At 38.6% G+C, this 20,616-nt stretch overlaps 2 protein-coding genes across 5 annotated transcripts; both read left to right on the top strand.

Moving 5' to 3' along the window:
* The first annotated feature begins 232 nt into the window (after nucleotides 1–232).
* On the top strand, nucleotides 233–4,265 carry timm10 (translocase of inner mitochondrial membrane 10 homolog (yeast)). The gene is made up of 2 exons (XM_069677008.1): nucleotides 233–448; nucleotides 3,006–4,265. Exons 1-2 carry the CDS (start codon nucleotides 378–380, stop codon nucleotides 3,199–3,201), a joined length of 267 nt encoding a protein of 88 aa, XP_069533109.1. The 5' UTR covers nucleotides 233–377; the 3' UTR covers nucleotides 3,202–4,265.
* A 185-nt stretch (nucleotides 4,266–4,450) lies between these two features.
* Nucleotides 4,451–20,418, top strand: unc93b1 (unc-93 homolog B1, TLR signaling regulator). Of its 4 annotated transcripts, none has more exons than XM_069677060.1 (13): nucleotides 4,451–4,596; nucleotides 6,030–6,131; nucleotides 6,226–6,361; nucleotides 6,491–6,644; nucleotides 6,737–6,898; nucleotides 9,762–9,891; nucleotides 10,030–10,123; nucleotides 10,849–10,973; nucleotides 12,868–13,050; nucleotides 13,240–13,513; nucleotides 13,669–13,790; nucleotides 13,900–14,022; nucleotides 17,568–20,418. In XM_069677060.1, exons 1-13 carry the CDS (start codon nucleotides 4,594–4,596, stop codon nucleotides 17,823–17,825), a joined length of 1,866 nt encoding a protein of 621 aa, XP_069533161.1. In that variant the 5' UTR covers nucleotides 4,451–4,593; the 3' UTR covers nucleotides 17,826–20,418. The 4 variants fall into 4 exon arrangements, with proteins under 4 accessions (XP_069533161.1, XP_069533162.1, XP_069533164.1 ...); XM_069677061.1 differs by having other exon boundaries at nucleotides 6,229–6,361; XM_069677063.1 differs by having other exon boundaries at nucleotides 6,244–6,361.
* The last annotated feature ends 198 nt before the right edge of the window (nucleotides 20,419–20,616 follow it).

The following is a 20,616-nucleotide window of genomic DNA, read 5'->3' on the forward strand; positions in this document are numbered from 1 at the left end:
AAGTTATTATTGTTAAAAAGGAACCTTATGTTGAAAAGTTTAGTGTGTTTTATGTAAAATACATAAATATTGTTAATTAAAAAGACAGTCTTTTCATGCATTTTTTCCCCTACCAAACACCACAAACTACGTAGAAATGGTTAGTAGTATTATAAAGAGAGTCCAGGAGAGGGCGCATTGTCTCTGCAGTCCGTTTGAATCTAACTTTATTGACAGCGGAAATGTAGGCGGAAACGGTACACACGTGTTTATCTTGCAGGTTTGAAGGTTAAAGAAGTATCTGCCGGTACGGTTTTGGTCGGCTGTCTGCAGGAGAGGGTCACCAGGACGGCGTGTTTGTGGTTGAGGCCGGGAGTGAGCAGCACTGAAGCGCAGACATGGATCCCATGAAGGCACAGCAACTTGCGGCGGAGCTGGAGGTGGAAATGATGGCTGACATGTACAATCGGTAAAGCCAAAGAGCTAATCATCAAGCTAGCTATCTGTACTTTATGATACCGCCGTCATGAATAAATTCATGGCCTTCATTCATCGTCTTAAATGACTTGTCTTCATGTGGTGTTAAAGGGGTATGAACAATTCACCAACGGTCATTGAAGACGTAGCCATAGTGTCCGTCCTTTATGCTAGTAACACCGGATTACTTAACATTACATTGAGGTACATGTGACAGCATTGCATTGATGCTCTGTCACTGTGAATAAAGCCCCACTGTTTGTTTTCAGGACTGAGTGAAAGAGTCCAATAACATAGTTAAGCATTTTCACTGTGTTTGTTGGTTTCCTAAAATGCCACACAATCAAGTTAAAGATATAACAAATCACTTGAAATCGATTTAAACTACGCCTATCTGCAGCATGAACGTAATAATTTTGTAATGTTGGATCCAATGTGGAAAGCACATTTCAAGTTGTATTTAGGGTTTCGATTAACAAAAGTTGACGGTCTGAAGCTCCTTAACAGCTTTATTAAATGTCGAAAATAAGACTGTAAGCCTTGCCTAAGTGATTTCTTGAGATAATTTGTATTAATGATATATAGATTTACAGAATGTGTTTAACCAATTTTTCATTTACTGAACAATAATCAGATTTCAGGCATTATTACCAGAGAAAAACACACAGTGATGAAGCAAACTAGCTTGACATTTAAAAAGGCCTATACATGTCTCAAATGTAAGTTGTAATTTCAAGCGACCCTGTGTCTATGGCTTTGACAATGCTGGTTTAGCGCTTCAAGAGAAAGATGTATGATTAAGGTTTGGTACACACTAGAAAGGTTTTTGTTAAAAAGCATAAAACCAATACTCCCACCTAACGACAAAGGTTTTCTTAATTGTCACATCTTGTTTTGATGGAACTCTTCTAGTTCCCCACTTCTTTGCAACTTGAAGAGGCGACTGGTTCACAGGAACGGGTAACAGTTCTATTTCAGAGATTTGTTGTGGCTGACTGTGTATTTGTGCCAAAGTTTTCACTGTAATACAGGCAGCTTGTAGAGAGTACTGGCAAAGGGCAGAAAAGGTGGAACTTGGGGGAGATGGAAACAAAATTTAGGATGAGCTGGGGTTGAACATGAGATGACTTGGGGATGGTTAAAACAAGAAGCTGGATTAAGAACAGAGTTCAGGGGAACCCCAGTGATGATTGTGGTAAATTGTGGATGTGAAAGAGAGACTCGCATTAGCCATGGAAGTAACTTCAGCTTGTGTTGGTGTTGTTTTTTGCTTTTATAAAATCAGATATTTCGACTTTGTATTGCAGGTGGTATTAATAACCGCAATGGCAGTTAAATAATTAAAGTGATCTGTTACCTGTTTCATTGAGGGAGCATGTAAAACACCAAAGAATAGAAAAATATAAGCAGTGAGATACTTCAGAGGAGACATTTTAACATGTCACAGAAATAGAAATACACCATCGACAAAATACAATGAATGATGGCTGAATTCCTTTAAGCTACTTTACATTCAGGGTCCTGTCACCTTGTCAAGACTCACTAGGACACTTGATTGGAATAGAGGGAGCCACTGCTATTGCTATAATTTCCAGCTGTGCTTTTCTGCTGTGAAAAAAACACATAAACATTACCTATAATTTTATTTTAAATTTTTAGTATGTATTGTCCCTGTCAAAAAACAAAAAGTCTTATTGCTCCATAGTGTGACGTTGACTTGGGCAACTGTAAGTTGTATTTGAATCCCAGGTTGATACACTAAGAATTGATTTGTTCAACATATAAACAGCACTACTTTGAACTGTTTTCTCTCTCTGTCTCTCTCTCTTTTTTTTTTTTATAACAAACCAAAAATCAGGTGATCTAGACTGCAATTATTTAATGATTAGTTACGCGACAGAAATGTGACCAGCAACTTTTTAAAAAAAAATCACAGGTGCCAATAGGCAGTGCACAGAAGCAATGCGCAGGCTGTATAGAAGCAGATTTCTATACAGCATCATCAAAATCATTAAGTGTGGAGATCTTCATGACAGAGCTAGGTTTTTAGCTTTTTCTTGAAGGGGCAAAGGTACACTGCAGACTGAATGGAGTTTGGTAACTCATACCAGTACTAGGGGACTACAGAGGAGAAGAGTCTAGGTAGTGACTTAGGGCCCTGTTGTGATGGGAGGATGCCTTTTCTTTGGCAGAGCGTAGTGGGCGGGAGGGAGTGTAGACCTGGATAAGGGATTTCAGGTAGGCAGGAGCCATGTGCCATTTTGGGTTGAAGATGGTCGCGCTGCTGTGTTCTAGATAGTCTTTTTATTTTTTACAAGCTTACAAAACAAATCACAGTCAGATCAATTGACAATTAAAGACATTTGGTTCCAGCTGATGGAGCTGTTAAATTTTACTAATTGATACTGATAACAATATATCATTGCTTGTGCTTCATATTAAGGTGACCAACCATAGTGAAACAGCCTGGTAAAAGTGTCGACACAGGAATAATTTTAATCTTATTATGTTTTAAAATCTCCCTGTCTCCTGTCCTCACTTTCTCCCAGAATGACCAATGCTTGCCACAGGAAGTGTGTACCGCCACATTACAAGGAAGCAGAGCTGACAAAGGGCGAGTCAGTGTGCCTGGACCGCTGCGTGGCTAAATACCTGGACCTCCACGAAAAGCTCGGACGCAAGCTGACAGAGCTCTCTGTCCAGGACGAGGAAATGATGAGGAAGGCAGCTGTTGGCAGCGGATAGAGACTCTAATGAAGTGAACGAAGTGGAGCATTGTGGGGGGTTTCAAGATTATAGGGTGGGGATGGCTTACATGGTTTCTCTCAGATGAGAGACTAGTGTTTTAATGAGTGGGTAGGGTTTAACAGAAATGAAAAATATAAGTATTGCTGTTGAGGGTCGACTGAGACTACGACCTCTACAGCAGCAGAGGATGAAAGGATGAGAAATTTGATGAATGGTGCTTGAGGAATCACTGGAGCAGCATAAGGACATCACTAAACTGCTCAGAGCAGTCCTCCAGGCTCTCTGGATGTGTCAGATTCATTTAACTTTCAGCCTGGCCTGGTCCTCAAGAGGTCACCTAAAAGCTGACTGGAAGGAGGAAGGCTTGGGACGCATAATATCATTTCTAAGTCATACTTAGTGCTTGTTTTTAGCTGTTTAGAGTGCAGACGTGCTGCTTTTACTGCAGAAATTTGAATACTTTGTTGTAGTGTCGTGGTACAAACCATCTGGTACTTAGGACAGGTCAAAACAAACACTAAGAATGATTTATCTTCAGTCTTTGTTCATAGATTATCCATTGACCTCTCGTGATTTGTTTGCTTTTTTAAAAGGTTTCAACATGAAATGACATTCAGGTAAAGATACATTATCCACAATTACAATCTGTCTGATATGCAGACAAAATATTGTCAGTGCTGTATAAAACCATGAAATATACAGAATACAGTGAAATACAGAACATGGACTAGGGTATGCTATGAATTCATTATATATGTCTTTTTTAATAGAAGACACTATCCAGAGGTTACAGCCCTGGATGTTGTTGTGTTGGCTCTGTAACACCAACTCAGATACAGACTTTCAGCCAGGGTGCTCTGGTTACATGGACGTGTGTTGAAGATTGCTCATTTGTCATGCTTGTGTAAACTGTTTTGTGGTGTATGTCAGTGGACCATGTTTTTGACTGTGATACTTTTTTTCTGTAACTTATATGTTGGTGGTGCAGCTTTTCATCTGCATATTGGAGAAGCTGCACAGTATTTTGTTATGAATTAATAATAAAACAATGCCATCCTTTATCTTATCAACACGAGTGCTGTTACTAATTATCATATTATCTGTACCACGGGCACTTTTTGTTATTAACAATGACTGTCACTAGGACTGTTAAATGTGTCTGTACCTTTAAGACAGAGTGAAGCAGATTGGAGAGAGGAAGTGAAAACAACTGACTTTCGTTTCCTTCGCGAAACTTTTATTTATACCTGCACGTTGTACGTCGGAAAGGGGAAGTTTAAGTTGAGGAGATTCGACTTGCCGTTGGGACAGAGGTAGGCTGAGTGTTTCTGTCCCTCAGGTGAACAAACTTTTCAATCTGTTGTCCGCGTTGAGCCCCGCGCGAGAAACATGGTAAGTGATTTTGTTTCTAAATCGTGGTTAGTAAGAAGACACGTAGGGCACTTTTTAAGTAGGTGAGTGTGTCTGTCAGTATGATAGACTTATATTTGGTATGTCTAAGTAGTTCGTGGATAAACCTGAAACGTGGCTAAAACAAATGCATTTAGGACACTAGAAAATACGACTCAAAAAGCAGAAGTCCGTAAAGGTACTGCGAACGATATGATAGATTATTCAATAATGTAAGAAATTGCAGTTCCTCAGACGCACTTTCACCCTGCGAACAATAAAGCATATTCTTATAGAAATATTATGGGTTCAAAATACAATATTATACAGTCTCAAAGGCCTAGGGATTAAGCATAAAAGTGGGGAAACAACCTCTAACTAGAAAATGTTCGCCACCCCTGTGAGGAAAAACATGTATTTGCTTGACATTTAAGTGTAAATTCAAGTGTACAGAGGCTCAAGACACGAGAACAGTGTTGTAGTTATTGCTAACTTGTGGAGAACACGTTGAGGGTCATTTCCTTTTTTCATAATATGTAGGTTATGGTTGTCGAGTGAAAATTGATAATTGTAATAATTACATGTATTATTCCCTCCACTACTTAATTGGAAACCATATGATAACACAACTTTACAGACATTAAAAAAGAGGACAAAAGGCCAATACATGTAAAAATGATCTCAAAAGTCAATAAAATGTATTGGACTGAGACAGAGGGAGGGATCTGCAATGAAAAAAAGGAGGATGCATGCCTGTTTAAAACCAGAGGAAGAAAAATAAAACTAAACATCAATTACATTTATATTTTATTTTGATGTCACAAAAATAACACAAAGTGCAACACAGTTTCAGATTTTATATTTTTGTTTGCCCAACAATATACTCCATCTATAAATACATTCTAAAACAGAAAGTAGTTAAATTTACATGTGCAATTACTTAGAGAATAAAACCATTAAAAACAAGAACAGATAGTTGGGGATCATAAGTGACATGTGAGAGTATCTATGCATGTCGGTGTCCACAGGGAGGAATGATCAGTTTACCTTAAGATTTTAAGATTAAGATTGTAAAAGTACAGTACAGTACTTACAGCTTAAAAAACAACATTTTGTGCACTGTATTGTATTTTCTAGTGTCTAATATTTATTGTGTGCTTCTTCTCTTTTGCTGCGGTGTTACACTGAAAATGTCCCTGTTGTGGGATCCATAAAGGTAATTCTATTCTATTCTATTCAGATTTGAAATAAAATGAAATTAAAAATATAAAGATTTTTTGTTTTCTGTCAAATCTTGAAAACGCACCTAAATGTAGTCTCTTTAGTACAGTAACATATTTGAAAACCCTTCCCCTTACAGGGTCCTTAGGGATTAGTTGGTTTGGATGATAGTTTAAGCTCAAATAATCCAGTGCTCTGCTCCTTTTGTTCACTAGATGGAGGCAGACGAAGGGGAAATATTGGTCAAAGACGCAGATCAGCTTGGTGGTCTGAATGAACTGCTGAATGTGGGACAGGCAGCTGACATGCAGGACCAGGTGAGCTGCCTGCTATTCTGTGATATAAGACACCTCCTTTGCCCTTATCAATGAGTTACCTTCCTTTTTACCCCCTTTCTTTCCTCACCTGGAGGAGTTTCTGGCCCCACAGGCAGAGTACAATGAAGAGGAGGAGGAGAGGAAATATTACAGGAGGAAGAGGCTGGGAGTCATTAAAAACGTTGTTGCAGCCAGTTTTGGAGCCATGATCGTGTACAGTGTGTACATGGGTGAGTTTGATTAGAGAAAAGTCTTTGAAACGATCAAAGAATAACACAGATTGACACAGTTGCAAATACTGTGATTCTTTTGTTCTTTTTTTCCTTTTAATTTGTAAATGGTGTGTATGCGTGCTACAGGTCTCCTGCAGATGCAGCTGATCCTCCATTATGACATGACTTACCGGGAAGTGAAGTACAGCAACCTTGGCCTGGAGGACATCGACCGTAAGATGCTGATGGGCATCAACGTCACGCCGATCATAGGCCTGCTCTACACCCCCATACTTATTAGGTAAACACACAAATCAACACAAATACTAACCTTTCTTTGTATCTGAATGTCCTCGCGCAGCCTATATTTACCCATATTTATTTCTCTGGCAGGTTTCTAGGTACAAAGTGGATGATGTTCCTGGCTTCGGGAATCTATGCACTCTTCGTCTCAACCAATTATTGGGAGCGTTATTATACCTTGGTTCCATCAGCCGTAGCTATCGGCGTGGCCATTGTACCATTCTGGGCCTCCTTGGGAAATTATATCACAAGGTAAGAAACAGGATGTGGAATGGTGGGTGGATGAAGATGTTTCATTAAGACTGAAGTTTTGTAAAGTCACAACACACAGAGCGAACTGAAGGTCTAACAGCATAGTTTCAGTGAAATAACACCAACAGAGGTTTCAGATATACCTTTAAGATACATTTGTTACCAAGAAATGCAGCCTTAAATGACAAAATCAGCTTATTTATTATGCAAAAACTTAAAACTAAATCAAACATATTTAATCAGATTCCGTCTTTTTGGTCACACCAGCACACCTGCCAAAGCATCATACCTGCACCTCCACTGTTCCTCACTCCTCTTCAGCTCCTTGTCCACATGGGCTTTGGTTCGCCCCAGCCTCTTTTCAACCTGCCTTTTGAGGAGGTCATCTTTTTCTTTGACCTGCTGCTGGAGATGGTTCACCTCCCCCTGTTCATGCTTTGACAGACCAGTCTCCCCCTTCAGAGATTTATTTTCCTCTTTGAGGGACTTAATCTCATTTATTGCAGAGTGCAGGGCATCTCTCAGACCCTGCACAACTGCATTAGCAGATTGTGGCTGGGGCTGCTTGGGCTGCTGCAGCACTACAGCCGGTCTGTTTTGAGCATAAAAGTCACCAACATGCATCTGCCCAAAAGCCTGAAAGACAGCAACATACATACAAACAAGGGTTTGTTATATATTTTTTTTTATCGTATTACAAAATATGCAGAGACACTCTGCTACATATTTTTCTGTTTCTGTTGAATTTGTTTGGTGTTAGGTTAGAGCTGCAATAAATGATTAAAGTCATGACATAGTCACATTTGGAAATACTTTTAACTTTTAAAAGCTTTTGTCAAAATATGAAGAAATAGCCGCAAAAAGTTGACTGTTACTGACAAGTGCATGGCTGAAAAGCATGTTGTGGTCAAATAAGAAAATCTTACCCAGCTTCCTTGGTTCAATATTTTATCTGTGTTGGCATAGTAAAGATGAAGGTGTGGCTGTGAAGAGTGCAGTGTGTATTTCTACTGCAGGCTGAACAATTATTGAACAGTTCTGTCTCTTCATGTAATCCCAGACAGACTTGATGATGTTGAGATCAGGGCTCTGTGGGGGCCATACCATCACTTCCAGGACTTCTTGTTCTTTACACTGAAGATAGTTCTTAATGACATTAATGACAACGTTGCTGTGCTCAGTCTTGCCATGGTGTATGACCTGTGACATGACATGTCTTCCACAACCTCACCCAGTTTTAAACATCCTACACAGCCATTTCTGTTTCAGTTAATGACTGTGTTTCAACCTACATATGAAATTGATGATGATTAGCACCTGTTTGGTATAATTGGTTGATCATACACCTGACTATAATCCTACAAAATCCCTGATTTTGTGCAAGTGTACCTATAAGAATTGATGCTGGTTTAGATTTTTCTTTAGTTTGCTCACTTATCATTTTGTAAATTGATAAAAATAAACAATTATTATTTATATTTTTGAAAGCATTCTTAGTTTATAGCATTCACACCTGCCTAAAACTTTTGCACAGTACTGTATGTATATGATGAGATTTTAGTTCAAAGAAAAACACCAAAGTCGTTTTCTTCGTTATATGATGCATACTTAAAACTAAATTTAGACACTTTAATCTGGTATTAAAGCAGGACCATTTCTAAAGGCCCTTACAAAATCATCGAGGACATTTTCAAACAAATGATTTATTATAGTTAATTTGCAGAAACCAGTTGACTTTTAGTGATTTTAAATAAAATTCGAATGGGTTTATTTATGTTTTAGGTCTTTCTTACATACAGCTTAAAATGGCGCACAGCACCTTTCATTGTCAGTTTCCTTTCGCAGTTGTCATTTTCACACTCAGTTCTCATGTTGCATTTTTGCCGCCCATGGGCAAGTTGCTCTCAGAACAATGTATGGTCAGGCCATCGTTGGGAAATTTCAATTTCCAGGCTACAGAATGCATTGAGCCATTGAACAACAAAAACCTGGTCCGGTGTGATATTCGGTTTGTAAGTGCTTTACACTCTGCTTGTTAAACAGCCCTCCTACTCCTCAGTTAGATATTGGTACATTTGCTCATATGCAGTTAAATGGAGTTGTTGACGTTATTACATCACTTGCAACTGTTCTGATGTCACCAGAAGAAGAGTACATACTTGCTGTTACCTTATCCTAAGTGTATGTAATTCAAAAATCTTTAGTGTATTCCTTATAGAGCCCCAACAACAAGCTCTCTCTGACGTCTGCTTGTTGTGCTGCTGTTTGTCATGCAAAATATGCACAATGTCTATCTTATTGCAAACCGGTTATCACAACATTTCTTTCCCTGTGTGCTCTGCATGTACAAGGGCACAATGAGCAAGCCGGTGCCCTGTTTATTTTTTTATTTTTTTTACATCTGTTCACAGAGAGGTGTAAAACAGGAATACCTTTTTGGTGTCTCAAGAATATTACTTTTAAATAATGAATGAAAACAACATAACAAATAGGTTTTTACGTAAATTGATGTTAAAATAGTCTGTGATTGCTGGGGCTCAGAGTTAGTGCGGGTCATCCTTAATTTGATAGGATGGTGGTTTAATCCCTGGCTCCTCCTCTCTACTTGTACATGTATCCTCGGGTACAATACCCAACCTGAAATTGCTCCCAAAGGCATATCCTATGGTGTATGAATGTTTGTGAAGGATAAGTAGACTTGCATCACAAATGATTAGAGTATGAATGTGTGTGAAAGGGTTAATGCTGACATGTAGTGTAAAGGGCCTTGAGTGGTCGAAAGACTAGAGAGGCTCTAAATAGGTACAGTCCATTTACCATTTTCCTATCTTCTTACGCCACACACATGCTCTAATACAAACAGGATGGCGCAGCAGTACTATGAATATGTCAACTACCAGGATGAGCACGTGCAGGAGCAGAAGAAGCTTCCTAAGGGGGTGTGCCACAGCTACATTATCGTCTTCCAGTCAATCTTCAACATGATCTTTCATGTGAGTTTTCAGCCTTCTTTTGTCCACTAATATATAAATAAATGCCATGTTATGTGCAATGTTTAGCAACAAAAAAAGGTTTGTACTCTGCAAAAACAAATGAGCATTATTCCCTGTCTTCTCTTTCTTCTTCATCAGCTGAGTTTTGTCTTTGCGGAGTTCCCCATGATCTTTGTCCTCAACGATTACCTGCATGAGAGCGACCACGTTCTCTGCAATGTTAATTACTGCGGTAAAATCACGTCTTACTTCATTTCAACTGATGAATGTTAACAGACATAAGTATGTATAAGGATAATGTCCATATTATCCAGAAGGAATGTTGGAACTCAAATGAATGCTTCGAAAGTTTTCATTTCTGATGGATGTATGAATGGGAAACTTGTTGCTTACACAAATCAACTACAGAAGGTGATAATAAGTCTGTTTGTGTCTTCAGCTTTTTCAGGCCAAAAAGCAGCGAATGCAGCTTGAAATGCTTGATTGTTTGATTGTTTAAATTTTTTTGTGTGAAATCAGTGTTTTATATCCCTAAATCAGGTTTGAACAACAGATTTATAGCTTTGCATTAAGTAGAACAACATGTTGGCTAGCGTATTCCTTCTTTAGTGGGCAGGAAGGTGCTACTGTGAGACAAGTGAAGTGCAACACTTCTGCTAAAGCTAAAACATTTTTTTCTGGCAATGCTTCCTTTTTATTTCACTGTCAATAGGAGGAAAAGAAACTGTAGACACCACCACCACATGACCACAGCCTCTTCAAAATACAAAACCATGATCCCATATTCTATTTTCAGTGAAATGGCTGCCATGTTAGTTATCTATTCAGCTTTTTTTCAATGTACTATTCAGCTACTCATACAAAGGGACTGTCTCATGTGTTAAACAAACAGGACTGAAACTAGTTGGTTGCCATAACACCCTTCCTCATGTCTGAATGTTCCCCTTCCTCTACCAGGAGCAAATATCAGTGGAGTGATCCCCGGCTTCAACACAACCGTGCTGAAAAACCTGCCTCGCTCTATGCTGCTCATCCAGGTGGAGAGTGTGCTCATGGGTTTCGCATTCCTCGCGATGATCATCGTAAGATCACACACACACACACACACACACACACACCCTTTTGACTTCATTGATTGTCATTGATATTCTTTGTTAATTTGCAATCATCTGTTTTACTTCAGTTAGTTGTGAGAGAAGTTCCTGGGAAATAAAAAGAAAATAAAAGCTATGAAACAATGTTAATTTAATATGAACTGGAATTTAATACCAAACCAAACCAACAACTAATCTGTGGAGGAACATTAGAATGTATAAAATCTTAACTGTAAAGAAACTAAAACTCATCTTAAACTGGAATTTGCTCAATATAAAAACCCTTAATTTATTTATTTTCTTGTTTAAAGAATAGAATTAAGTATAGAGTATATATTATGGTGGAGAAAAAACATTTAAATGCTGGAAAGGAGCATAGACTGTATAAAGAGATGGACGACATAACAGCTCCCAAAACCTCTCTATCTCCCCCCTCTGACTGGCTGCAGTATAGGTCATAAAGCCTGTCTTCTCCCTGTTATTAGATGGGACATGAGTCAAATTATAAAATCAAAATACACTGCAAATACATTTTTCTCAAACATGGTTTCTGTCATTATAGTTCTTATCATGCTGATTTATGTCAAAGTGTTAATTTTTCCAACAAGTTTAGTTTTAATGAGTTATTTGATTCTATATAAGGATGATTGACAGCTCTGTTGACAGAAATCTGTTCCAGGTTAGCAGAGTAGAGGAGGATGGGCGAGAGGAAATGTAACTAAACCAATCACTATAGTCACTGAAGTTTCCATATGTGTGAATGTCTGCTTCAGGCTGCTGTTAAATACGCCGGCGTGCGGGAACTTTGGCGTTTTTGTTTTTTTCTCGTTAAGTTAAGTGTGTGTGTGTTTTGGTTAGCAAAATTAGCTACCGTGGCTCCACCTCCACATCTCTACTGCGCAGCTCCTGCTCCAAATGATGTCACCGCAAGATGGCAGCCTTCAATTTTGTACAGTGAGAGTACTTGTAGATGTGTCGTCCATCTTTACATACAGTCATTGGAAAGAAGTTACATTAAAAACAAGATTGGAAACCAAAGTCTGAGTTTGCAATTAAGTACAGTAGTTTCTGGATTTATCGTGAAAGGAATTGTATGTATTGTTTGATCTTTGGGAATACGCTTAAATTGGGCGTTTTACCTTTTATGTTACAAAAACATAATTAATTAAACTATAGGTTCTGTACAACTGAGAACACTTTTTTCTTACCGTGTTGAAAGCAGAACAATGTGTTTCAAAAATATTAAATCTCAAAACCTCACGTTATTTTTTAAAATAATTTTAGAAAATGGTGGTACGAAAGAAGAAGGTGTCGAGGGATTTACACTCCATTAGGGGCAGCTGGTCACAAAAATTGTCACCTTTACAAAGGTAATAATCCTCAGTGTGATTTAAACACCATCAGAGCGGTATTCATCTAAGTCCATCATTACAAGTAACCTCTTTCATATTAAACACATTTATGTGATCAATTATTTACGTAAAAATATTCATTACAGCAGCTCTAAGCCAGGTAAGATATACTATGTTTGATAAACCCAATTCTGTTAGGACTAAGGAATGATAGATGGATAGAGTCAGAGCCATTTTCTTTGTAAGGTGTCACACAAAGAAAAGCACAGACCAACACATCTTCGTACAACTGAGAGCAATTTAGAAGGCTGGCTTGAGAAGAAGATTGTTTTAAATGTGCAGAAAATGATGTTTGTAGATTGGCCTATGTGGTCATTTAAGCAGTTTCAGTGCTCTGTTTGCAGGTGGTTATTTTTTCCCACAATGGGCTGAAAAGAAGAACCTGATTGTTCTGATAAAAGCACTCACAGACATAAGAATCGTTCAAAATAATTCAAAATAAATTGACTGCTTTTTACACCTACCCACAGTTCCTTTTGCTGTGTGGTGCTGCATACCGGCCGACAGAAGAGATCGACCTCCGCAGTATCGGCTGGGGAAACATCTTCCAGCTGCCTTTTAAACACCTGAGAGACTACCGGCTGCGACTCCTCTGCCCCTTCTTCATCTACAGCGGATTTGAAATGCTGTTTGCCATCACAGGATTCTCCTTGGTACTGCACTATCATTAAAGTTTGCTCAACAGTCAAGTAGCTATTACTTGCATTGCTTAATTTTATTAGAGATTTTGGTCGTATAAATTGCAAAGGAATAAAACAGATAGATTTAATAGATAATAGATTATAGTAATAAGGACAGAAAATGTTTTCTTTTTCATGTCATGTCTTCTCTTCTCTCCACAGTCCTATGGGGTGTGTGTATTGGGCCTTAAAAAATTATGGCTCCTTATACTCGTCTACGGCCTCTCCTGTTCTATATTTTCCTCCCTCTCCCTTTGCCTCCTCCGCCTACCGCGCTGGCTGTGCCTAATGGGCGGTGCTGCTGTGCATGGGGTGCTACTGGTGGCTCTTATGGCGTTTTCTCCACACAAGGACCAACCAAAGTTGGAGGGTCCTCTGCTGGTGATCTCTGTGCTGTGGGGACTCGGCACCGCCTTGAACAAGACTGGCGTAAGCAGTGAGTATCAGCCGTTGTAGAGATGTCTATACTGACTACTGAATCATAACTTTATCAACACAGGACATGTGTAGTCATTAAGTCCTGTGTGTGTGTGTGTGTGTGTGTGTGTGTGTGTGTGTGTGTGTGTGTGTGTGTGTGTTTGTGTGTGCCAGCTCTGCTTGGTATGCTGTACGCTGAGGAAAAAGAACGTCTGGACTTCGTCTACACCATCTATCACTGGTGGCAGGCCATCGCCATCTTCATAGTCTACCTCTGGTCCCACCTGCCAATGAGGGTAAGAGTGCGTGTGTTTGAAGAATGTTAAATGTGTTTTTATGTCTTAAGGTCATGTCACAGCTTTTCCTGTTTTACCTTGCTTCACCCATTTTTGTCCCTTTCCTCAGGCCAAACTCTCCATCCTGTTGGCTACTTTATTGCTGGCCTGTTACTGTTATTGGGAGATGGAGCGTCGGCTTGCCAGGAAAGATCCTTACAGACTGCCTCGCATCCCTCGGCCTCGGCACAAGGTAACAGGGTTGTGTGATGTCTACCGATGCGCCATATGTTTCCAAAGTGAAACATAGCGATGGATGATGCCATCATTATAACTCACCCATTTAAATTTTATAAAGGCTTACAATAATGCATATTTAGGTTGATCGTTACCAAATGACATCACCTTTTATAAGCTTTATAAACTGCAACAATCAATGTATTAACAGTAGGGACGTACGGAGTTAGATAGAAAATATCTCCTCATTTCAGTATGATATTTTGCAGCTTGCTGGAGGGAGATCGCCAGGGAGCTGATATTGATATTGAGCGCACAGCTGATATAGGCACGTGGATTAACATTGCACAATAGAACTGCATATGTATGGCGATGTCAGCGATGCGGAGCGGACCCTCTTTTGCCGTCAGAAGTAAACTTGTTCCGCTGTTGTTTATTTGGTTGACTTCTGGTTAGACTTTGCGCGTTCACTGTTTCAGTGCTCTTCCTCAATGAGGAGATGATGGACGATCGTTGATTTGAAGCGGAAATCTCCCAAGAGTCGTTTAATTACAACTTCTGAAGCAGCGGCTGCAACATTCACTAAATGTATTTAGCGGAAATACTGCTGCTTCTCCAAGTCCGCCGCATTTACAAAATGAAAGAATTACACGTTGTCATCTCAAATGGTGGATGTGCACCGGGGACAGCACACACAGGCACGATGGGGAAAAAGGCGATCGTTTGGTAGGTAATTGCAACAGGTATGTGCAGAGACGTTCAGGGTATGTGGACAGGAGTTAGCTCAGACTCAGAGAGGAAGATTGATCGCGAGCCGAGAAGTGTTATTGCACCTATGAGGGCGGGACAACTGCGGTTGATTGGTTCAAGTAAATTTATGATGTGATAAATATCATACATAACCAACCCAATTTAACCCTGCAGCGTCAGGGAAGTTAACAAAGAAAGAATGGCAATACCTCGAGTTTTGATTAAAACTAATTTCTAAAACTTTAAGATGCTTACTAGTATATACATAAGACCCTAAATTACACAGTGAGAAGGATTTGGTGGATTTGGGTTTACAGGGGCTTTAAGTGACCAGCGCATGCTGATTGACTTGTACAATCAAATGTAAAAATCAAAATGGCTTATTGTACATACAAGTCTGGGTTCCAGCTCTTCGGTGAGTGATTTTTTTTTAATAAGAAGGTGTCTGTGCTTCACTATACCTGGCTTGTTAGCTCTTCCAGTATTTGTCATAAATCTATTTATTTGTTTTGGCCCATACAAAAGAATTAGAATTTTTGTTGGCTGAAAAAAAAAAAAAAAAGCATGAAATAAATTGCTTGCCCTAGCTTTAAACACTGGATGAGCAGCTGAGATGATAAGGCAGCTGAATTTGATGACATAATTTCTTTGAAATACAAATTGGGGTATTTTGTTAACCTCTAGTGGTTCTGCCATGTGGGTATGAAGTTAAAAAGCTTTCATGCAATCAAAGCCCAGCCATTAAAGTCTCCCCACACTGAAAAAGTGCTTCTTGCTTATTGTTACATCATTTAAAAGTTTGACCTTCACTGTTCAGAAAAATGTTGAGAGATTTGAAAGAGTTTGAGAATACAAGGCTGATGCCACTTGATCGCCTGAAGGGGGGAAAGTGTCTGTGAGCTGACCTTGTTTCTCAGTTTAAGACCTGTATTTTTAAGGAGGATTTTGTGACATCATAACTAGCATGAAAGCAAATCAGGGTCACATAAACACATTAACATATAGTGTGTTGAACATAACTCTTTAGTTCAAAACCATGTTTACAAACTTGAACTATTTTATAAGATTAGACACAAATCATTATTCCAAATCGAGTGTATTTTATGTCTTCAACATGTCTTTAAAATCTCCTTCAGTATGACAATGTGTGTTAAAACAATATGAAGTAGCAATCATGTTTATAAAATGTACTGACAGAGAGGATAAAGCCAAATAAAGGTACAATATTTTTTTCATCAGTACACCTCATTTTAATATTTGCTTCTGTCATGGCCAATTAACAGAGACAAAAAGAGAAGCTGCTGTTAATCATCCATTTTTTAAAAATGTCTTTGATGTAATTTTGAACCTGTGGTTTGGTCTGGTAGCACAAATTAAGTTATCGTGTTATGCACTGTTACTGGCTACCTTCCATCCAATCAGAAACAAGTATTTTCATTCCCATAGTGTAACTTCAGAGGGTGTTTATTAGTCCTGGACTGTGTTTATATATTTTGTGTGGCCTTTATAGTCGACATTAAGTTTTCCACTGCAGTGCGTCCTCAAGCTAATTCACCGCCCGGGTCAGCCCTACACATGGGTCTGTATGTGACTGACTGACTGACTGACTGAGTGACGGTACTTTCAGAGCCAAATAAAGTTAAAAAAATAAATAAATAACAATAACAACGACCCGGGAAACACTTCAAAATAAAAGCATTGTGTACAAACGAGGTGAGTCAGAATTCCAGATCGGGCTTTTACTCTGCATGCTTGTGACTTTTGCTACAGGAAGAGATGTTAATATTGCTGTGATAGATCAATAGAACTCATCACAATTCATTTTCACCGTGTATTTTGACCGAGAACTGTGCAGCTCACAGTAAAAATAGGGGAGCTTCCTGTGTTGTTTCATTATTCTTATGCTTGGTTCTATATAAAACTGACGTAGCAGGCCTCTGAGGGGAGCCTGCTGGAGAGTGTCTGTAAGCCATGGGGAGCCAACACCTGAAGTAAACTACATGGAGCTGCTGCCCCTTAAGCCCAACACCTAGAGGAATAGGCAGATTTTGAGCATAGCGTGATTCATAGATATGTCTATGATGAATGGGTGTCCTTTGATCCTATTATCCGATATCTAGGACCCTCTGAAAAGTCTGCCTCAGTTGTGCGGTGATTAGTTGGATCAGAAGGTGGGTAAGACTTCTAGAAAAGACCCGGTAAACCCAAAAGTGTATTGAGGGTAAGCTGTGAATAAATTAGTCATAAATCCAGGAGATTTAGAGTGGCCCACATTTTTGAGGCTGCTCTGATTTATGGTCAGAAAATAGTTTGTGCCTGTCATGGCGGCAACCTGAGAACCAAGAAATGGAAACAAGCAATGAAGGAGGCAGTGAGGCTGAAGGAGGAGATGTTTTGGGCTTGGTTGTCCCAGGTGTCTCCAGAAGCAGCAGACATGTACCAGGAAGCCAGAAGTGTGGGAGAAAGTGCTTTTGTTGGTTGGTCTAAAGAGTGATCAGGCAAGGCGTCAGAAGAGACAGGAAGGAAAAGCTTGGGATATGCAAAAAAAAATTATATATGACTTAAAGTCTTTTTTAAAACTTTATTTCTTCAGTTCTACATCAAAAGTGAGTTTTCTGGAGTAATCATTTCTGGTATAGTGATATTTGAAGTCCTGCAAAAAGTGGTTGTCCTGCACTCTGCTGAGCAGGGCTGAATAAAGTGTAATTACAGAGTTTTTATCCTGTTAACTGTTGACTAAAATATTAGAGCACAACATTTTGTCACTCTTTCTCTCCTGAGGGAACAGTCTAACATAATTTTTGTATGCAGGTCAAAGGCTACCGCTACCTGGAAGAGGACAACTCAGACGAGTCAGACTCTGAGAAGAGTGAGGAGGATGACGAAGAGGATCGGGGACATCTGGCAGAAGAAAGAGAAGTAGAGGAGCAGGAGGGTGGAGGCCAAGAGGCGGGAGTCCTGGATGCTGACTCACCCGGAGCCAGGAGGAGAGTGGCTGGGGGTCAACGCCCCAGAGGGGAGGCTGCCAATGTAAGGGAGGGAGAGGGGGAGGAGCGTGAGGGAGGGTAATGGAGGCGAAATGAGGGAAGATGGTTAACAGGTGACAGATATACAGAAGAGGAAGAGTTAGAGACATATTGGATGCTTTTTTGTTCATTCATTGACTCCATTCATACTTTCACAGATATTTATAGACACATAAATACATTACTTACATATTTCACTAAACCAAGCTTTTTTTAACCTGTTCCACAATAATCATAACAGTGATCCACAGTATATTGCTATTTAACAATAGGTACGGCCATCTTAATAGCGCAAACAGGATAAAACAAGACCATAACTTGGATTACAACAAAAATAGTTTGTTTTTCTTTTGCTGCAAAGTTTGTGGCTCATACACTGAATTTCTAATAATTATATTTTGCAAATGCTTTTGTGCTTTGTCAAGAAAAAAAACCATTTTGAAATCAATTTCTAGAAAGGACAACTTATCTTAAATGAAAGAACTCAAAAAGACAGAAAAATAAATTAGAAATTGATTTTCCAAGTACTCAGGTTAAAATGTGTTTCAATGGAGTTATTTTTATAGAGACTGGTCATGCTGGATGTGGACAGTGTGAAGCAGACTAGGCTTAGTTTGTTCTTATGTGTTTGTTTACCTTCGACCTTAAACATGCACCTTTTGTTACTATTTGTATTTAACCAGACGAGGTAGATTGAGATTACAAGACCTCTTTTTTAAGAAAGCACTGGTAAAGATTGCTGCGATAGTTTTTCAAAACAACATAAAAGCACACACACAAAAAAACCCCAGACAAAACAAGAACTGCATTGATTCAAGCACACCTGTGTTGAAATGTTGAATACTCTCTGAATCTATTTAAATGCTCTATGTTTAGTTCAATTACTTCATTATGAAACAGGTATGGGAGATCAACCATGGCCAATGCCAGTAAGGTATGCATTTGGTTAACATTGGCCTCCTCAATATTATGTGAATTCTGTTAAATTGTAAACATGTTGAGGTTAGCATGCTAATATGCTCATATTAACATTGTGCAATAGCTTATGTTGGGATCTTTTATGTATGCCATCATAATGTAATGTGTTAGCATGCAAAAACTTGGTACTTTGTACAATATGGGAATTTGCTAAATAGATCTGAGGCTGATGGGAATGTTGTTAGTTTTGCAGATAGTTGGTTATAAACCAAAGTTTTGGATGAATAATTTTCTTTTTACGTAATGAGAAAGGAAATAGAAAGGTTGCTAGAAAGTCAGGGGATCACTATAGTAATTAAAAATAATTCTAATGTGAAGATGAATGTCTGTACCAAAGACTGTATATACAGTCATTGGTCTGTACCAAATGTAATGATTTGACATACAACTTCCAGTGTCAACCAACTGGTAGCATAAAAGGAAACGGAGGATAAAACAGGCAATTACCAAAGTCATTAGGATTCATCGCCTAGGGACCATGAATGTGTGTACAAAATGTTATTGTAATGAATGTATTCAATAATAAATAAAAGTTAATTGCTTTCTGGGCCAAAGTGATGGACAGACAGACATGTGTCAATCATAGTCCTGCTGCTGGTTAGGCTTGAAAACATCTAACTACAGATTTTAGCCAAGAGCTGGTACAGAAAACAGACGTATGACAACAAGACCAGATCATATCTTGACACTCATATCAGGGTTTCCATAATGCCCATTATATACATGTATCGTAAAATTTGTATCCATTTAAGGCCTCAAAATCGTCATGACAAGTTTTCAGGTCTTTAGACCAGCTATTCAATGATTTATTGATTGGAAAGAGAATTAGAGCAGACATCACTGCACAAAAGGTTAGTTACACAATGTACAGAACCTATACATCTGTTTTACTGTTTTTACTTCAATATGCTGTCATGTCTTTTATTTTACTGAGCAGTTACTTAAGTTTCACATTTTTGTTCTGGAAATAACTTTTGCTTCACAATTCTTTCTGTTTTTTATTATTTGAGTTTATTTGGTCCAGGGTGTCGTGCTTTCACATTGCTGTTAAGACTGATGTTTAAATGTTCACTTCTGTAGGTGCTGGACTCAGACATTAGTTTATTCTGTAGAAGTAAAAACTGTAGAAATTTGTATTTAAATCTGTTGTAGGAAAAAAGGAATAATGTCCAAATTTTCTTGTGCATTTCATTTTTGCATATAATAACTTTTCAGTGAACTGATGCTAAAGCTACTGGATGTTGCACTGATGTCTATATAGTCGCTTTTTTTGGTGATGTAAAACTGAACTTCTCTCTAATTACACATAAAACAAAAGATTGTGCTGAAGTTTACTGCTGGGATCTGTCATTTTGTTTCTGACGAGTGGGTGGAGAATCTCAACATCACCTTTGTATTAAATCAGCACCTATCGCCATGGAAACTCTGACAAACTCTTTTACAAGAATAGCAGGACTCTGATTCCTTGCAGTTATAGTTCCAAAGTACATTTACATAACCATCATTTATAAAAGTAAACAATAAACATTGTATGTCTTTTGATTATATAATTGTAGAAATAATTCAAACAAATTTCAAAACTTTAGTGTAAAAGCTGTGACAGAACAAAAGCATCAGAAATGCAATTTGCATATGCATTTTCTTTCTGGTAATTAATTACTGATGCATGAACTTTAAAAGGTTATTTGAAATTCTTTCAGTTGTAGTTGTTCTTACTGATCAAAATGATATCGGATAATTAAATGCATAATTGTATTGTGTTTGTGCTGGTTCCTGCTGGTAACCAGAGATTTTCAGTAAATGTATGCCCTGGACTCAAAAAAGTTACAAGAAGAAATACCCTGCACATTGTGACA

This window comes from Semicossyphus pulcher, unplaced genomic scaffold (assembly GCF_022749685.1).
Source record: "Semicossyphus pulcher isolate SPU_LCO1_2020_fin unplaced genomic scaffold, fSemPul1.0.p SCAF_27, whole genome shotgun sequence".
Taxonomy (NCBI): Eukaryota; Metazoa; Chordata; class Actinopteri; order Labriformes; family Labridae; genus Semicossyphus; species Semicossyphus pulcher.

Bases quoted from the DNA above. Each gene is read 5' to 3' on its own strand.
- timm10 (XM_069677008.1), top strand. From the start codon at position 378: ATGGATCCCATGAAGGCACAGCAACTTGCGGCGGAGCTGGAGGTGGAA. The intron at 449-3,005 runs GTAAAGCCAAAG...ACTTTCTCCCAG, and splicing joins ATGGCTGACATGTACAATCG to AATGACCAATGCTTGCCACA.
- unc93b1 (XM_069677060.1), top strand. The intron at 6,362-6,490 runs GTGAGTTTGATT...TGCGTGCTACAG, and splicing joins CGTGTACAGTGTGTACATGG to GTCTCCTGCAGATGCAGCTG. The intron at 14,023-17,567 runs GTAACAGGGTTG...TTTTGTATGCAG, and splicing joins TCCCTCGGCCTCGGCACAAG to GTCAAAGGCTACCGCTACCT.